This window comes from Scyliorhinus torazame, chromosome 19 (genome assembly GCF_047496885.1).
Source record: "Scyliorhinus torazame isolate Kashiwa2021f chromosome 19, sScyTor2.1, whole genome shotgun sequence".
Lineage (NCBI taxonomy): Eukaryota > Metazoa > Chordata > Chondrichthyes > Carcharhiniformes > Scyliorhinidae > Scyliorhinus > Scyliorhinus torazame.
Window position 1 is genome coordinate 76,937,470 of NC_092725.1, and position 17,585 is coordinate 76,955,054.

At 47.7% G+C, this 17,585-nt stretch overlaps 1 protein-coding gene across 3 annotated transcripts in view; it reads right to left on the reverse strand.

The window, feature by feature from the left end:
• The window catches only part of fbln1 (fibulin 1), a 345,473-nt gene that overhangs the window by 105,354 nt on the left and 222,534 nt on the right, over positions 1–17,585 (reverse strand). For all 3 annotated transcript variants that reach the window (XM_072484570.1, XM_072484568.1, XM_072484569.1), the window contains 3 exons: positions 12,359–12,484; positions 7,658–7,777; positions 885–1,016 (listed from right to left, as the gene is read on the reverse strand). In XM_072484570.1, coding sequence (XP_072340671.1) covers positions 885–1,016; positions 7,658–7,777; positions 12,359–12,484 — 378 coding nt within the window. The remainder of the gene's footprint in view (positions 1–884; positions 1,017–7,657; positions 7,778–12,358; positions 12,485–17,585) is intronic.

The following is a 17,585-nucleotide window of genomic DNA, read 5'->3' on the forward strand; positions in this document are numbered from 1 at the left end:
ATCTACCCACGGGAATCCACTTGGGGGCTGTGAAGTGCTCACATTACAACAATTGCCAGTTCCCTATTAGCAATGGCTTCCAGCCGTGTGCCCGGAAGCCACCACGGTCAGTGGAAGTTATGGTGATCAGTGGGACAGATAGGCAGTAGCCTGAGCTGTCCCCGTAATAAGTACGGACAATCCATGGGTTGGCATGGCGGACCCACAGGGGCTGGAACACCCCCACCACCCCCCAACTGAGGCCCCCCCTCCTCCCGGGGTCTCTTTTCCCCGCCCCTGTCCCCTCTGGGGTCTCTTCGGTCCGAGCACTGGGCAAGAAACTCCAGTGTCCCCAGGCTCATCGCCCGGGATCAGCAATGGATCCAACTACTCCGCCAGCTTCACGTGTTTAAAATGGTGTACTAATCGGTGCCCACATGACCACTTGCGACGGAGGAGGTTAGATCATGGGGGGCCAGTAGATAGGGGGTCTTTCCCATTAATGGTATGGAGATTGGCTTTAATTGATGATTCTTAATTTCTTACCACTCAATGGCGGGGTCCTCATCTCGCCAACTGCAACGGGTCGGTTAGATCGCAAACCAATCAGCGCCTGCTGCAATTCCCGATTTTGGCCTCTCCCACGATCTAACGGCCACGTCGCACTCAAGCAAGAGCGCATCGCGGCCATTAAATTGTGCCCTTCATTTCTGTTTGCTGCACAGTAACTTGATGTAGTGGATTACCTGTCCTTACCAGTTTTCATTCCATTGATCCACGCGGCCCAATTACCACCCACCGCGGTGTCAGAGATGGAAATTCAGACACCAGTTCGATATACTTCTGGTGATAATTACAAAGGTAAATTCAACAATATATAAGATCCTGCAGAAATGTTCTCCTACCTTGGCAGTTGCGTACATTGGATGCAAGAGTGTAGCCAGCTACTGGACAAGCACACTGGAAGCTGCCAGGAACATTGACACAGCGATACGAGCAAATGTTGCCTCCAGCAGGTAAAGCACATTCATCAATGTCTATAAGCAGATGAAAAGAAATACAGTTTGAATTAGCCACTTGTTGTAGGAGATCACATGTGCTGCAGAAGATTATTTTATCTATTTAGTTACGTTGGAGAGGCTTCGTCAACTGGCCTAGAGACATTCATATCTGGACAGAACTTTGTTTGCTTTCTTTTTATTCTTTACATTTTTCTCCCCTCTTCCCAATACATTAACTTTTACATTATAGTGGTAACTTGACCACAAAAAGATAGCTGAAACGCATTGTTCATAAAGTTAATAAATAAAGTTCAACTTCTTTAATATATAAAATTAATGAAGTTTAAAATACAGTATGGACTCAAAAACGGGAGCAACTAGCATCAAACATAACGTTAAAATAACAGTAACAGAATAGAATTAGAACGAACAACAGTTAAATACGAATGTACACAGGTAACAACAACAAGTAATGACATCACAGCACTTACTGATGACATCAGCAATGGATTTAAATAAGAAGATGCAAAATAATAATACTCTGTAACAATTACTAAAAGAAAAGGGCTTGGACATCGGTCATTCTCTAGTATTTTTGCTGAGTAATCAAGACTTTTAGTATTGAAAAGTGACTGAACAATGATAACAATACAACCTGATTAACAACATAAGAAAATGTCAAAGACAACAAGACACATTTGGTCCATGGATTGTAACCCTCTTAACATTTCTACTACCTAGTCTAGCATCCAGCAACATTGTGAGCTGTCCAGAATCTTTTATTCTACCACCACATCTGATAGATCATTTCCAACTTTAATCATAATTTTTCAAGTAAAGATATAGGCCAGAATTTTCTTGCAATTTGGATTCTCTTTTCCTGCTGGCAGTGCACACCTGCCTGTGGGTTTTCCGGTGGCGTGGGGAGGCTTCAATGGGAAATTCCATTGCCAAACAGTGGGAAAATAAAATCCCGCCACCAGCGAATGGCGCGCCACCGAAACATGCGGCTGGAGCACTGGAGAATCCAGTCCTTGTTTTCGTGATTTGTTTGTCATAGACAGAGAGCGCGATGCTCTGGCCGCGTTGTGCTTGAGCAAGAAGACATTTTCTTCCTTTGGACCCATGGCGAAGAATCACTGAAACGACTACACGATGACATCAATAAATTCCATCCCACCTTCAGACTCACCATGGATTACTCTCCAGAATAAGTTGCATTCTTGGACACACTCATCTCCATCAAGGACGGTCACCTCAGCACTTCGCTTTACTGTAAGCCCACGGATAACCTCACGATGCTCCATTTCTCCAGTTTCCACCCTAAACACATTAAAGAAGCCATCCCCTATGGACAAGCCTTCCGTATACACAGGATCTGCTCAGAGGAGGAGGAGCATAACAGACATCTATGACGCTGAAAGATGCCCTCATACGAATGGAATATGGTGCTCAATTTATCGATCGACAGTTCCAACGCGCCACAGCAAAAACCGCACAGACCTCCTCAGAAGACAAAAACGGGCCACAACCAACAGAGTACCCTTTGTTGTCCAGTACTCCCTTGGAGCGGAGAAACTACGACATCTTCTTCGCAGCCTTCACACATCATCGATGAAGACGAACATCTTGCCAAGGCCATCCCAATATCCCCACTACTCACCTTCAAACAACCGCTCAACCTCAAACAGACCATTGTTTGCAGCAAACTACCCAGCCTTCAGGAGAACAGCGACCACGACACCACAACCCTGCCATGGTAACCTCTGCAAGACGTGCCAGATCATTGACATGAGTACCACCATTATACTTGAGAACACCACCCACCAGGTACGCGGTACATACTCGTGCGACTCGGCCAATGTTGTCTACCTCATATGCTTCAGGAAAGGATGTCCCGAGGCGTGGCACATTGGCGAGACCATCCAGATGCTGCGACAACAGAAGAACGGACATCGTGCGACAATCACCAGGCAGGAATGGTCCCTTCCAGTCGAAGAACACTTCAGCAGTCAAGGGCATTCAGCCGTTGATCTTCGGGTAAGCGTTCTCCAGGATGTCCTTCAGGACACGCGACAACACAATCGCCGAGCAGAAACTTATAGCCAAGTTCAGAACACATGAGTACGACCTCAACCGGGACCTTGGATTCATGTCGCATTACATTCACCTCCCACCATCTGGCCTGGGCTTGCGAAATCCTACCAACAGTCTTTGCTTGAGACAATTCACACCTCTTTAACCCATCATTATCCCTCTCTCCAGTCGCTCCACCTGGACTTGTAAAGACTTACTTACCTGCAAAGACTCGCATTCAAAGTATCATCTTGCATCATTGACTTTGTCTATATATATGTTTCTGGAACCCACCTCTTCATTCACCTGAGGAAGGAGCTGTGCTCTGAAAGCTAGTGATTCAAAACAAACCTGTTGGACTTTAACCTGGTGTTGTAAGACTTTGTTCTGTGCCCACCCCAGTCGAATGCCGGCATCTCCATATCATGGATGGGAAAAGCCATCTTGATACAATGAAACAGCAATAGGAGCCATTCATTTCTGTCTGCAACAAGTTGAGTTTTGATCTTTCCTGTTGTTCAGTATGAAACAGGAAGTTAAGTAGTCTGGAAATGCCATGGTCCTTTTATGTTGGCCCATCCTTAAACAAAGAGATGTGTGAATTCCCCAGATGAGTGTGAATATCCACAATTACTTAGGTGTTCATCTGAGACTTGATACTGACTAGTGAAAATGCCAACAGTCACATAATTTTCATCGTCATTTTAATAACTTATTTATGTCCAGTTTTTAAAAGCATTTACTGAAAATTCATAATACATGATAGGACATGGTCATTACATGTCTTAAATTTACTTGAGTCCTCCTTCTCATTCAGGTATTATGCCCTAAAATTGAGTTGGTGACCAAAGCTTTCATTGAATTGGTCCATGATTATGCAAAGTACTGCAAAGATTTGTCGTTACTTTCTTTTACTTGTGTAAACTTTGCAAGTCAAGTTTATGTTCTTCTGATGCACTAGTTTGACGGATCTTGAACCAATACCCTGGGTTCACCTTAGTCACTTGGCCCATTCTCTATACTGTAGACTTTAATCCTGTCTCAGCCAACAACAGGAAACCCGTTCATTTGTAGTACACCAACCATATTTCATAACAATCCTCAGCCAGAAGTGCTGAGTGGATGAGCCATCCTGGCCTCCTCAAGAGGTCTCCAGCATCACAGAGACCAGCCTTTAGCAAACTCAATTCACTCCACATGCTATCAAGAAACAGCTGAAGGCACTGGAAACTGCAGAGGCTATGGGATCTGACAATACTCCAGCAATAGGACTGAAAATTTGTGATCCAGAACTTTCCATTCCTCAGCCAAGTTGTTCCAGTACAGCTACAACACTGACACCTATCCAGCAATGTGGAACATTTCCCAGGTGTTTCCTGAACACAAGAAGTCAAATCCAATCCAGCCAATTACTGCCCCTCAGTCTACTCTCAATTATTAGTACAGTGAGGGAATAATAATAGTAATAATCTTTATTTGTGTCAGAAGGAGGCTTACATTCACACTGCAATGAAGTTACTGTATGTAGAAAGGACTTTAGTTGGCGGATTAGTTGCCTTCTCTGTATTCATTTTAACCAGCTGCTTGACTATATTTCATGGAAATAGGCACTTGGCAAAGCATGATGGATATTTAGCCTTATTTTTAGTCAAGAGATTCTGTATGAAACAATCAGAAGGTCATACAATGTAAACAAGCATACAGCTGCACATTGTTTTGCTGACAGCAGACAATTATTATTTTTCTTAGGCCTGTTGTTAAACTCTAACTCTGGCCTGCTCGCTTTTCTGTCTTTTTGCTAATCTAAAGAATGCCTTTGTCCTAGATATTGCTTACTGTATCATATAAATTGCTTGCCTTAACTTTGTAAAGCGGGGACATTTGGAATGACTGTGGTCTCTCTAATCCCCCCCCCCCCACGAACTTTGTGTTAAATAAAGGACCTTTGGCGAAAACTCAAAGTGCTGACTTATAATTTCTTCAACACTGTAAAAAGCCCCTAGTTACCACACTCCAGCGCCTGTTCTGGTACACTGCGGGAGAATTCAGAATGTACAATTCACCTAACAAGCACGTTTTTCGGGACTTGTGGGAGGAAACCGGAGCACCCGGAAGAAACCCACGCAGACACGGGAAGAACGTGCAAACTCCACACAGACAGTGACCCAAGTGGGAATCGAACCCAGATCCCTGACACTGTGAAGCAACAGTGCTAACCACTGTGCTACCGTGCCGCCACAATGCAACTAAACTGCACTTGCTTATCAATAACCTGATGCTCAGTTTGGGTTCTGCCACGGCCACTCAGACTTGGTCCAAACATGGAAAAAATAGCTGAATGCCAGAAGTGAGGCACGTGTAACTGTGCTTGACATCAAGGCAGAATTTGACTGAGTGTGGCATCAAAAAGGCCTCGCAAAGCTGGGCAGCATGGTAGCACAGTGATTAGCACAGTCGCTTCACAGCTACAGGGTTCCAGGTTCGATTCCCGGCTTGGATCACTGTCTGTGCAGAGTCTGCACTTTGTCCCTGTGTCTGCATGGGTTTCCTCCGGGTGCTCCGGTTTCCTCCTACAGTCCAAAGATGTGCAGGTTAGGTGGGTGGGCTATGCTAAATTGCCCTTAGTGTCCAAAAAAGGTTAGGTGGGGTTATGCGGATAGAGTGGAGGTGTGGGGATGGGGGTGGAGGTATGGGCTTAGGTAGGATGCTCTTTCCAAGGGCCGGTGCAGACTCGATGGGCTGAATGGCCTCCTTCTGCACTGGAAGTTCTATGATTCTATGAATTGGGGGAAAAACCTCTGCTAGTTGGAGTCATACTTGGCACATAAGGAAGTTAGTTGTGGTGGTTGGAGGTCAATCATCTTAGCTCCAGGACATCACTGCAGGATTTCCTCAGGGTAGTGTGCTAGACCCAACATCTTCCCTAACTAGCATCGCCCACATCCCGTAAATGAATTATAAAAGGCAAGTATATTTTGGGAGCCAGGGATGCAATTGAACCATAATTTTTTTTTTAAATTTAGAGTACCCAATTATTTTTTTTCCAATTAAGGGACAATTTAGCATGGCCAATCCACCTAACCTACACATCTTTGGGTTGTGGGGGTGAAACCCACACAGACATGGGGAGAATGTGCAAACTCCATACGGACAGTGATCCAGGGACGGGATTCGAACCCGGGTCCTTAGCTTATCACTTGAAATTTGTAGAAAGGATAGCTTTTTAATGTGTTCCATGAATTTTGTAACAACTGAACACATCTCACAATATCAAACAATGAGAGACTATTATCTTCACAAAATTTGAATTTTTCCCTTTGGTTTAAGTAGAGCCCTAAAAAAGGAATGTCTAGATGACCTTGTGACTGGGGAATGGTGTATGGCACACATCCACAAAGATCTGATGAAATAAAAAGTAAAGATTAAAACAAGGAGCTATGTTTGTTTCCCATTCTCAAGGTTTTTTCCAATCCTGGTGTTCCCCTGCCCATTGGCCATTTTTGAATGTGGAGAGGTTGCGATTCTAGTTTTTCCAAGCTCTGATAATATTTTTGTTGCTATCATTTACCTCCATCAATCAATTCAAATGCTTAAAAATGGAACACTGTTGAAAGGTGTGAAAATGGAACATGGCAAGGGTGACCTAAGGAGCGGAGGTATAACATTTACCCAAGACATTATCTGTGCTCCATGATTACATTCAATGGCATTACTCATTGTTGAATACCCCCGCTATCAACATCCTGGGGGTTATCGTTGACCAGAAACTTAAATGGCCCAACCATATGAATACTGTGGCTACAAGGGCAGGTCAGATGCCACCTCCTGGCTTCCAACAGCCTGTCTACAATTTACAAGGAACAAGTCATGAGTGTGATGGAATACTGTCCAATTGCCTGGATGAGTGCAACTCCAATGACACTCAAAAGGTCTGACACTATCCAGGACAATGCAGCCCACTTGATTGGCACCCTTTCCACAAACACTCACTCCCTCCAGCACTGACAAATAGTGGCAGCAGTGTGTACCATCTACAAGGTGCACTGCAGAAACTCACCAAGGCAGCACCTTCCAAACCCGTGACTGCTACTAACTAGAAGGATAAGGGCAACAGATACAAGTGAACACCATAAAATGAAAGTTCCTTTTCAAGCTACTCACCATCCTGATTTGGAAATATATTGCCATTCCTTCACTTTCACCAGGTCAAAATCCTGGAAATTCCTTAACAGCACTGCGGGTGAACCTACATCACATGGACAGCAGTGGTTCAAGAAAGTAGCTCACTACCACGTTCTCAAAGGCAATTTGGGATGGTCAATAACTCCTGGCCTAGCCAAAGACGCCCACATCCCATAAATGAATTTTATAAAATATAGACAGAAACTGAGAAAATAAAAAGCATCAGAAGAACTGTGTAGTCCACCAGTTTAGTACACTGTCCTTTAATTCCTGGGACTTCAGGTATGATCCAGCATAGAATGTTTTTCTACTGGTTATAAATGTTTAAGTGATAATAGCTATGAACCATCATGAATCCCTCTTGGTGTTGCTGCAGGCTGCCCGTGAGGTTCAGACAGTATTGACATCATTTGCCTTACCTTCACATGTGATCCCATCTACATCACTGAGCTGGTAACCACGGCGGCAGTAACACTGGTATGAGCCATAGACATTAGCACATTCTTGACTGCAGGGATTGCCCTCACACTCATTGATATCTAAAAGCACAAAGCAAAAGATAAAAAGATAAAGTTAAGGATATGCGTAAGTTTTATTTTCATTGCTTGTCATAGAATCATAGAATTCCTTCAGTGCAGGAGGAGACTGTTCTGCCCATCGAGTCTGCGCCGACCATCTGAAGGAGCACCCTACTGAGGCCCACTCCCCCAACCTATCCCTGTGAGCCCATAAGCCCACCTCACCTACACATTTTTGGACATTATGGGGCAGTTTAGCATGGCCATTCAACCTAGCTTGCACATCTTTGGACTGTGGGAGGAAACCGGAGCACCCGGGAGAAACCCACGCAGACATGGGGAGAACGTGCAAACTCTACACAGACAGTTACCCTAGACCAGGATTGAACCCGGGTCCCTGGCACTATGAAGTAGCAGTGCTAACCACTGTGCCACCGTGTTGTCAGCAATGTTATGCAGTAATAAACCACTCTGACAAGGATAATGTGGTTTCTTTCCAAGGGCGGGATTTTTGGTTGCACCCGCACCTAAACCGGAAATTACTGCCTTCGGTCAACATACATTTAAATGGTCCGCCAAACTGTCCGTCCCACCCACAACGATTCCGGGGGTGGGGGGGACTGGAAAATGTACCCCGTGCAAGTGCAAGTGGCAGCACGCATATGCTTTAAACTGGATCTGTGCTTTGGACATTATGGGGCAGTTTAGCACGGCCAATCCACCTAACCTGCACATCTTTGGACTGTGGGAGGAAACCAGAGCACCCGGGAGAACGTGCAAACTCACGCAACATGGGGAGAACGTGCAAACTCTACACAGAGTCTGTTTGTCTACCACAACCGACGAAGGCTGAAAGTAAGAGTAAGACTAAGACAGCCCTTTTTATGATAAGGAGATAATATTTAAGAATTCCAGAATGGAAAATAGTTGCATAATGACAATGTTACTGGATTAATAATCCATGTGCGCAGTGTAATGCTCTGCAGACATTAGTTCAAATCTCAACACAACAACTGCTGGAATTTAAATTCATCAAATTAATCTGGAATAAAAAACAGTAATGATGATCAAGAAACCACTGATTATCATAATAAACAATCTGGTTCCCGAATGTTCTTCAGTGAGGGAGCTTTGCTATCCTTATCTGGCAGGATGACCAACCGTCCTGGATTTTACAGGACCATCCTGTGGCATGAGTTGATTGTTGCCAGAATGCTGTCTGTCCCGGGTTTTTCACGTTTGGGTTTTGTGCATGTGTAGTATGTACCAGTGGTACCCTCTCAAGTATCGCCAATGCCCTTCCCCATGCACTCATAAGTTTGCAACACTTCCCCTCTGCTCTCACAGGTTCGCCAGCAATCCCTTCCCCAATACTATACATCCCTCATGCCAAAGTGTCCCTTATTCTTTCCCCCCTGAGGATTGACACCCTGTTACGTACATGTGGTTCCAGACCTAAAGTAATGTGGTTGACATAATTGCCCTCTGAAATGGCCTAGCATGCCACTCAGCAGTATCAAGGCACTATAAAAAAAAGCATTGTGGGTGCACCTACATCAGTTCCAGAAGGTGTGAGGCACGATCAATTGGACAAAGACGATAGTTGAATCCAACTGAGGCTTTATTGCTATCAGATGTGTGGACTCCCACAGCAGCTGGCGAAATGGCTGCTGGCTGGAGGACACGCATATTTATACCCCGCCTCCTGGGGGGAGCCAGCAGGCAGGGACTTCCGGCGAACCTGTAGTACAGGTCCTACCATACATCACCTAATACAGGTGCAACAGTGGTTTACCACATTCACCCCCTGTTAAAAATTGAGTCCGGCGGGGGTGGTGGATAACTATATACAACAATGAGTTAATATTTACAAGATTTAGTGCAGCACGGTGGCGCAGTGGTAGCACTGTAGTCTCACGGCGCCGAGGTCCCAGGTTCGATCCCGGCTCTAGGTCACTGTCCATGTGAAGTTTGCACATTCTCCCCGTGTCTGTGTGGGTTTCACCCCCACAACCCAAAGATGTGCAAGGTAGGTGGATTGAACATGCTAAATTGCCCCTTTATTGGAAAAAATAAATTGGGTACTCTAAATATATTTTTTAAATTAAAAAAAAATATTTACAAGATTTGAGCAAACACAGGTCCTTTGATGTCCGGTGGACCGGTCAGAGGTTTAGCCGGTCCGGGGCCTTGATGTTCCTCTGGGAGCGATGCAGTGGTGTCGGCGATGTTGGTGCTGATCTGGTCGATGGTGACTCCGGGAGTGTGCCAAAATCCTCTTCATCGTCGGGCGTGGGCAGGGGGAGGACGGATGGTCCTGGGGGGAGGTGCTGTTGGGAGCGACGGGGGAGGGGAGGGTGGTGCCGAGAATGGGGTGTGGGGGTGGAACCTACTGGTGCCAGGTCCCTGAGGGAGACAGTATCCTGGCTGCCGTCGGGGAACGCCACGTAGGCCTACTGGGGGTTTGCGTGGAGCAAGTGCGCCCTCTCCACCAACGGGTCCGCCTTGTGGAGTCGGACGTGCTTACGGAGAAGCGCTGTTCCCGGAGCTGCGAGCCAAGTCGGGAGCGACACCCCGGATGTGGACTTCCTGGGGAAGGCAAAAAGACGTTCATGGGGTGTATTGTTAGTGGCGGTGCACAGTAGTGACCGAATGGAGTGTAGTGCATCAGGGAGGACTTCTTGCCAGCGGGAGGCCGGGAGGTTCCTGGACAGTAGGGCCAACTGGACGGCCCTCCATACCGTCCCATTCCCCCTTTCTACCTGTCCGTTTCCCCGGGGGTTATAGCTTGTCGTTCTGCTGGAGGCGATACCCCTGCTGAGCTGGAACTGATGCAGCTCATCACTCATGAATGAGGATCCCCTGTCACTGTGGATGTAGGCGGGGAAACCGAACAGAGCGAAGATTGTGTTGAGGGCTTTAATGACGGTGGCAGACATCATGTCGGGGCATGGGATGGCAAAGGGGAATCTGGAGTATTCGTCGATCACATTGAGAAAATATGTGTGACGGTCGGTGGAGGGGAGGGGGCCTTTGATGTCCACGCTGAGGCGTTCAAAGGGGCGGGAGGCCTTCACCAGGCGCACGCCGTCCGGCCGGTAGAAGTGCGGCTTGCACTTTGCACAGACTTGGCAATCCCTGGTGATTGTCCTTCCTTCCTCGATGGAGTAGGGCAGATTTTGTGCCTTAATGAAGTGGTACAACTGTGTGACTCCTGGGTGACAAAGGCTGTCGTGCAGGGCCCGGAGTTGGTCTACCTGTGCGCTGGCACATGTACCTTGTGATAGGGCGTCTGGGGGCTCATTGAGTTTGCTGGGGCAATACATAATCTCGTAATTGTAGGTGGAGAGGTCGATCCTCCACCTCAAGATTCTATCGTTCTTGATCTTGCCCTGCTATGTGTTGTTGAACATGAAGGCTACCGACCGTTGGTCAGTGAGTAAAGAGAATCTTCTGCCGGCCAGGTAATGCCTCCAATGCCGCACAGCTTCAACGATAGCTTGGGCCTCATTTTCAATGGATGAGTGCCGAATTTATGAGGCATGAAGGGTGCGGGAAAAGAATGCCACGGGCCTGCCTGCCTGATTGAGGGTGGCGGCAAGGGCGACGTCTGATGCGTCGCTTTCTACTTGGAAGGGCAGTGTCTCATCTACAGCGTGCATTGTGGCCTTGGCAATATCAGCTCTGATCCGGGCGAAGGCCTGTGTGTCTTCTATGGACTCACCAGGGAGTTGAGAGCGAGTGGCAAGTGCGTGCCTGGCGAAGAACGTGTTCGTTTTCTGTGCGTAGTTGTCCTTGAGTAGTCATGGCTTTGGCGTAGTTTGGCGCGTCCTGGATCAACGGAAAGACTTTGGAGCTCAACCTGGAATATAAAATCTGAATCTTCTGAGCCTCCGGAACAGGGGTTGGTGCCGCGTTGATATACGCCTCGAAGCAAGCTAGCCAGTGCTGGAAGTCCTTTCTGGCGTCGCTTGAGTGCGGATCCAGCTGCAGGCGATGCGGTTTGATACAGATGTCCATCCTTAGAAACTGATAGCAATAAATTGAGGCATGATCAATTGGACAATGACGATAGTTGAATCCAACTGAGGCTTTATTGCTATCAGATGTGTGGCCTCCCACAGCAGATGGCGAAATGGCTGCTGGCTGGAGGACATGCATATTTATACCCCGCCTCCTGGGCGGAGCCAGCAGGCAGGGACTACCGGCGAACCTGTAGTACAGGTCCTACCGTACATCACCTAATACAGGTGCAACAGTGGTTTACCACAAGGTGCCTCACCACCACCTTCTCAAGGGCAATTAGACTTGCGCAATAAATACTGGCCTTGCCAGTAATGCTCACAATTCCATGAATGAATAATAGAAAATGTTCTTGTAATTTAAAGCTGACATTTGTGACTGTTGATTACTATTATAATGAAGAAAGCAATATTTAAGATCCTCAGTTATTATTATGATACTGGTATTTTTAAGGATTTGAAATGTCGTTGCTGATGGTAAAGGGGTGTTTTGGAATTACAGGTTGTTCTGTTGAGTAAGAAAAGGAAACATAAAACCATCTTTTATAATCAGTTAGTAATGTATTAAACTGTAGATTACCTTCACAGTTTCTCCCATCAGGTGAGAGTTTAAAACCTTTGCTGCAGCTGCAATAGTAGGAACCTGGAGTGTTCTCACAGTTGTGGGCACAGAGGCGTCCAGGGTAACGCCTGCATTCATTTTCATCTGAGTTAGAAACAGAAACAAAAACTTAGGGAAAAAAGGAACAGTAAATTCAAGAAACTGGAATAAACAGCATCTTCTTTGTACCAGTACTTTTAATAATCCATGGAGGCAAAGCACAAGACATCCATACTGAAAATGTTAGAGCAACAAAAGCACTAACAGGCACAGACAGCTCTTAACACTTTGACTCCCTGATCTACACTGCCCGGGGTCCTGCTCCCAGGGCCCCATGCAAACTCCACATTGGCCAGGGTTTGTGTGTTTCCACGTGATTGACCCAGAGCCAGGCAAGTGATCAATGGAGCCCACCCCCTTAAAGGGGCCGCGCTATCACAGGTGGCTTCACAGAGTTTGGTCATTCTCCCTGTGTTCTCTCTGCATCTGAGAGGTGCGGCTGGCCCCCCAACTCATCAGTTTCTGTCTCCAGTGACACTGTGGTGCTCAAGGATTCAGCCCTCAAAGGATGCCGTAGGATTAGGAGAAGTTAAACTTGCCCTGCTGCACTACTATGACATGACCCTGATCATTGGGAGCTGCGTCCCCTTGACAGGATCCTTACCACAAAGGTTATGTGTATTCCATCAGTCAGACGCGAGTGCAATGCTCACAGATGTCATGTGAACATAATGGTGTGTCCTCACTGGATGTCCTCAAACCCTTCATGAATCTCGCAGCAATGAGCACCTCCTGAGCTCGTCTGTCTAGTCTGGACATCAACATGATCTCATCACCGGCTTTCTTGCCCTCAAGGACCTCCTCAGCCTCATCCCCTTTAATGTCCTCCTCATTGCAGGTGACATGCTATTGCTCCATCTCCTCCTCAGAGGAACTCAGGTAGTTCCTCCTTGTGTTTCAGCACTAGGTTGTACAGGGTGAAGCAGGTGACAACGATACATGACACCCCTCTGTGGATTATATTACAGGGCTATGTGTCCAGGCATCGGAACTTCATCTTCAGCATCCCTGTTGTTTAATCAACCAAAGTGCACGTTTCAGTGTGAGCTTGGTTATATCTTGTCTCAGCTGCACTCTGCAACCTCCGCACAGGTTTCTTCAGCCACCTCCTCAATGGGTGGCTCTTATCTCCGAGCAGTTCAACTGCAGCCTCTGTGAACCCTAAAAGTTGTCAGGGATCTGAAAGCGGCTGAGAATCAAAGAGTCATGCAAACTCCCTGAGAATTGAGCACACAATCTAGACGATGCATTTGGTGTGGTGACAGACCAGCTGAATATTCACCGAGTGTAAGCCCATGTGGTTAAATAGTTGACAGCTTGATGCCACGGAGCTCTCAGTACCACTTGAGTACAGCTGATGGCATCCTGTGCCTGTGGAAAACAAGAGATCTGTACATTGCTCTTGCATCGTGGCTTGAATGATCCCGGTTGAGATGGACAAAGACCATATCCGTGACCTCCTGAATGCCCTGATGTGCAAACACTTGCCAAATCCCGCAGAGGTCATCTGTGGAAAGAGCCACTGATACAAAAATTGGGCACCGCAGTCACTGATAAAGGGCCTCCAAGTCCTGTGGCACCAAATCCTGCAGCAGATGGCAGGTGTGACCAACCAGTCCCCTGAACATGCATAGTCTTGGGCAAAATTGGTTCTCGACATCTTCAGGTCTGTAGACTCTGGTTTTAGCGAGGCACCTATGAGCGATGGCTCTCTGGGGTCCATCCTCTGCGTGTGGAGAAGGTCTTACTACACCTTCCATTTGACAATCATACTCCTACCTTTGACGAGTTAGGTGCTGCTGTGGGCTTCTTCTTCTTCTCTCCTACGTAAGAGCAAGAACAATGACAGTGAGACCACCAGGTTCCTTATTCCAGATGGTCTGCTCACTGCAGTATCAAAAAGAGAGACTTGATGGCTAGCATCTGTCTGCAAAGAACCAGTCTTAGTCCATTCCTCATCTGCAGTTGCCCTCAAAACCTACTGACTCATGTCCTGAACCACAATATTGATGCCCAACCCTTTATTTGTATGTTTGTTGGGCAGGACCCCACACCACCTCTGCCCACACCACATGACCAAGTGGCAATAGTTTTGGCCACTGGACTGCATCCTGAGCTCTATTCTCAGGCGAAGGCATTGTCCTAACTTTCACGCCAAGGCCTTTTACTGAGCTTGCCCGTGGGACCGCAAGTGCTGACCAGCAATCATTGACACTCTCTCACATAAGTGTTGCTTGAGTGGGCATAATTTCATGATTAGTCTGACTCCAAGTATGTCAATTGAGCTCAAGCTCAAGCCAAGCAGTCTCAGCAAAACATGGTGCTCATCCCTTGCCTTCATACACACCATCCCGCACATTCCCCAAAGGTGGGTGCCACTCCACGGGCACTGCGCCAGCTTGAATGCACTCCTGCACACGTTTTTAAATTTGATTTCAAGCATTATGTTGCAGCCTTGAAAATAGCACCTGATTTGCATAAATATTTTTTCATAAGTATGGTAATCCTGAACAAATGAATCAGATAAATTCCCTCACATTACTGGCCCTTCAACACATTTCAACATGTCCAGGTGACCATTCCTTAAGGTGTTATCATTTCCTCTTCGGTTCCTATCTTGCCCTTCAGATAGGGTTGCAGATTAATTCGCTACCACATTGTGGTTAAATCACAGGAATGGTCTCACCAATTTTTCTTCATCTTCTGAAATCCCCCCGTGCAACAAAACAGTAAGTATAAATATGGAATGTCTGACAACTAGGCCAGGGAACATTGAAATTTACCCATATTTTTAATCTCAATTTGTGGTTCTCATCTATGCCTCTAAATAGAAGTTAAATTGGCTTCCGGTTGCGGCAGGGATGAGCTAGCCGCACGTTTCGGCGGCTCCAGCTCCGACGGAACTTCGGGCTCTTTTAAGAGCCCCAACGGGTACTTGGACGGCCGTAAAACCCGGTGCGAGGCGCGAGGGAAGGGAGTCCCCCCCGAAAGACGGAGGGAAAAACCGGCGGCGGCGGCTGCAGCCCGAAGAATCTGCAGCCAGAAGATCAGAGAGAGAGAGAGAGGGAGTGAAACAAAATGGCGGCGGAGAAACCACAGGTGACATGGGGGCCTGAGCAGGACGAGGTGGTGAGACGGTGCGTGGACCTGCTGAAGAAGGAGGTAATGACCCCGTTGTTACAGGCAATTGAGGGGCTTAAGGAGACTTTAAAGACCCAGGAGACGGAACTTCACGTGGTGGAGCAGAAGGTGTCAGGTATTGAGGACGAGGTCCTGGGCCTGGCAGTCAAGACTCAGACGCACGAGGCACTTCATAAAAAGTGTGCTGACAGGATTGAGCCCTTGAAAATGGAGAGCGAAGGAAGAACCTTAGGATACTAGGTTTCCCGGAGGGTGTGGAAGGAGTGGACTGTGGAGCGTACGTAGGTAAGATGCTGAGCTCACTGATGGGTGCTGAGGCCCCTGCGGGCCCCATGGAGGTGGAGTGGGCAAATTGGATCCCGGCGAGAAGACCAAAAGCGGGAGAACCACCGAGGGCGATAATCGTGCGATTCTACCGCCTTAAGGACAGAGAAGAGGTCCTGAGATGGGCCAAAAAGGTGCGGAGTAGCAAATGGGAGAATGCGGTGGTAAGGATCTACCAGGATTGGAGTGCGGAGGTGGCGAGAAGGAGGGCGAGCTTCAACTGAGCCAAAGAGATTTTGCACAAAAGGAAGGTGAAGTTTGGGATGCTGCAGCCGGCAAGACTATGGGTCACGCATCAGGAGAGACACTATTATTTTGAGACGGCGGAGGAAGCATGGTCCTTCATCAATGAAGAGAAACTGGACCGGAACTGAGGGACTGATGCTGCAGGGAACTGTTATTGTTGTTATTATTGTTTTTGTTAATGGGATGGTGAAAGTTAAGCGAGAAGTAAACAGGGAAGGGGGGGGGCGGGGACACACTGAGGAAATGTGGGCGCCGGTGAGGGGGGAGAGGTGGGACATAGTCAGAGAATGGGGAAGGAGAGGGGGAGGGGAAAGGGAGCTGCGCCATAAGAGGCGGGACAGGTAAAGGGATGTTCCCGCGCCAGAAAGAATAAGGCGGGAAAACAGGCGCAAGGCGGATGGGAGTTCCCTCACACCGGGGGGGCTGAGGAGCGAGCAGGAGTAGCCGGGGTCAGTTGAAGTCAGCTGACTTACGGAAGTGATATGGGGGGAGCAATCAATCTAGATAGGGATCTAGTGGGGGGGGAGGTGGGAAGGGGACAACTGGGTTGCTGCTGCGGAAATCCAAAAGGAAATGGCTAAAGAGAAGGTGGTCGGGGGCGGAATGCGACGCTGGGGGAGCGAGCGGGAGCGCGGAGGCGGGATATGGGACTGGCCTAGAGAAGGTAATGGCTAGTCGACACGGGAGGGGGGCAGGTAGCCCCCCAGTGAGGCTGATCACGTGGAACGTGAGAGGCCTGAATGGGCCGATAAAAAGGGCCCGAGCGCTCGCGCATTTGAAAGGACTAAGGGCAGACGTGGTTATGCTCCAAGAGACGCACCTAAAGGTGGCGGACCAAGTTAGGCTAAGGAAAGGATGGGTGGGACAGGTGTTCCACTCAGGGCTGGACGCAAAGAACAGAGGGGTGGCCATTTTGGTGGGGAAACGGGTAGCATTTGAAGCAAAGAACATCGTAGCAGATAGTGGAGGTAGATATGTAATGGTGAGTGGTAGGCTGGAGGGAATGGAGGTTGGTTAATGTGTATGCCCCAAATTGGGACGATGCGGGGTTCATGAGACGGATGCTGGGGCGTATTCCGGACCTGGAGGCAGGAAATTTGATTTTAGGAGGGGACTTCAATACGGTGCTGGACCCGGGACTAGATAGATCCAGCTCAAGGACTGGAAGAAGGCCGGCAGCGGCCAAGGTACTTAAGGGGTTTATGGACCAAATGGGGGGAGTGGATCCATGGCGATTTCTTAGACCCAGGGCTAGGGAGTATTCCTTCTTCTCCCACGTCCATAAAGTGTACTCCCGGATAGATTTTTTTGTTCTAGGAAGGTCGTTGATCTCTAGGGTGGAAGAAGCTGAATACTCAGCCATAGCGGTTTCGGATCATGCCCCACATTGGGTGGACCTGGAAGTAGGAGAGGACAGGGAGCAGAGAACACTCTG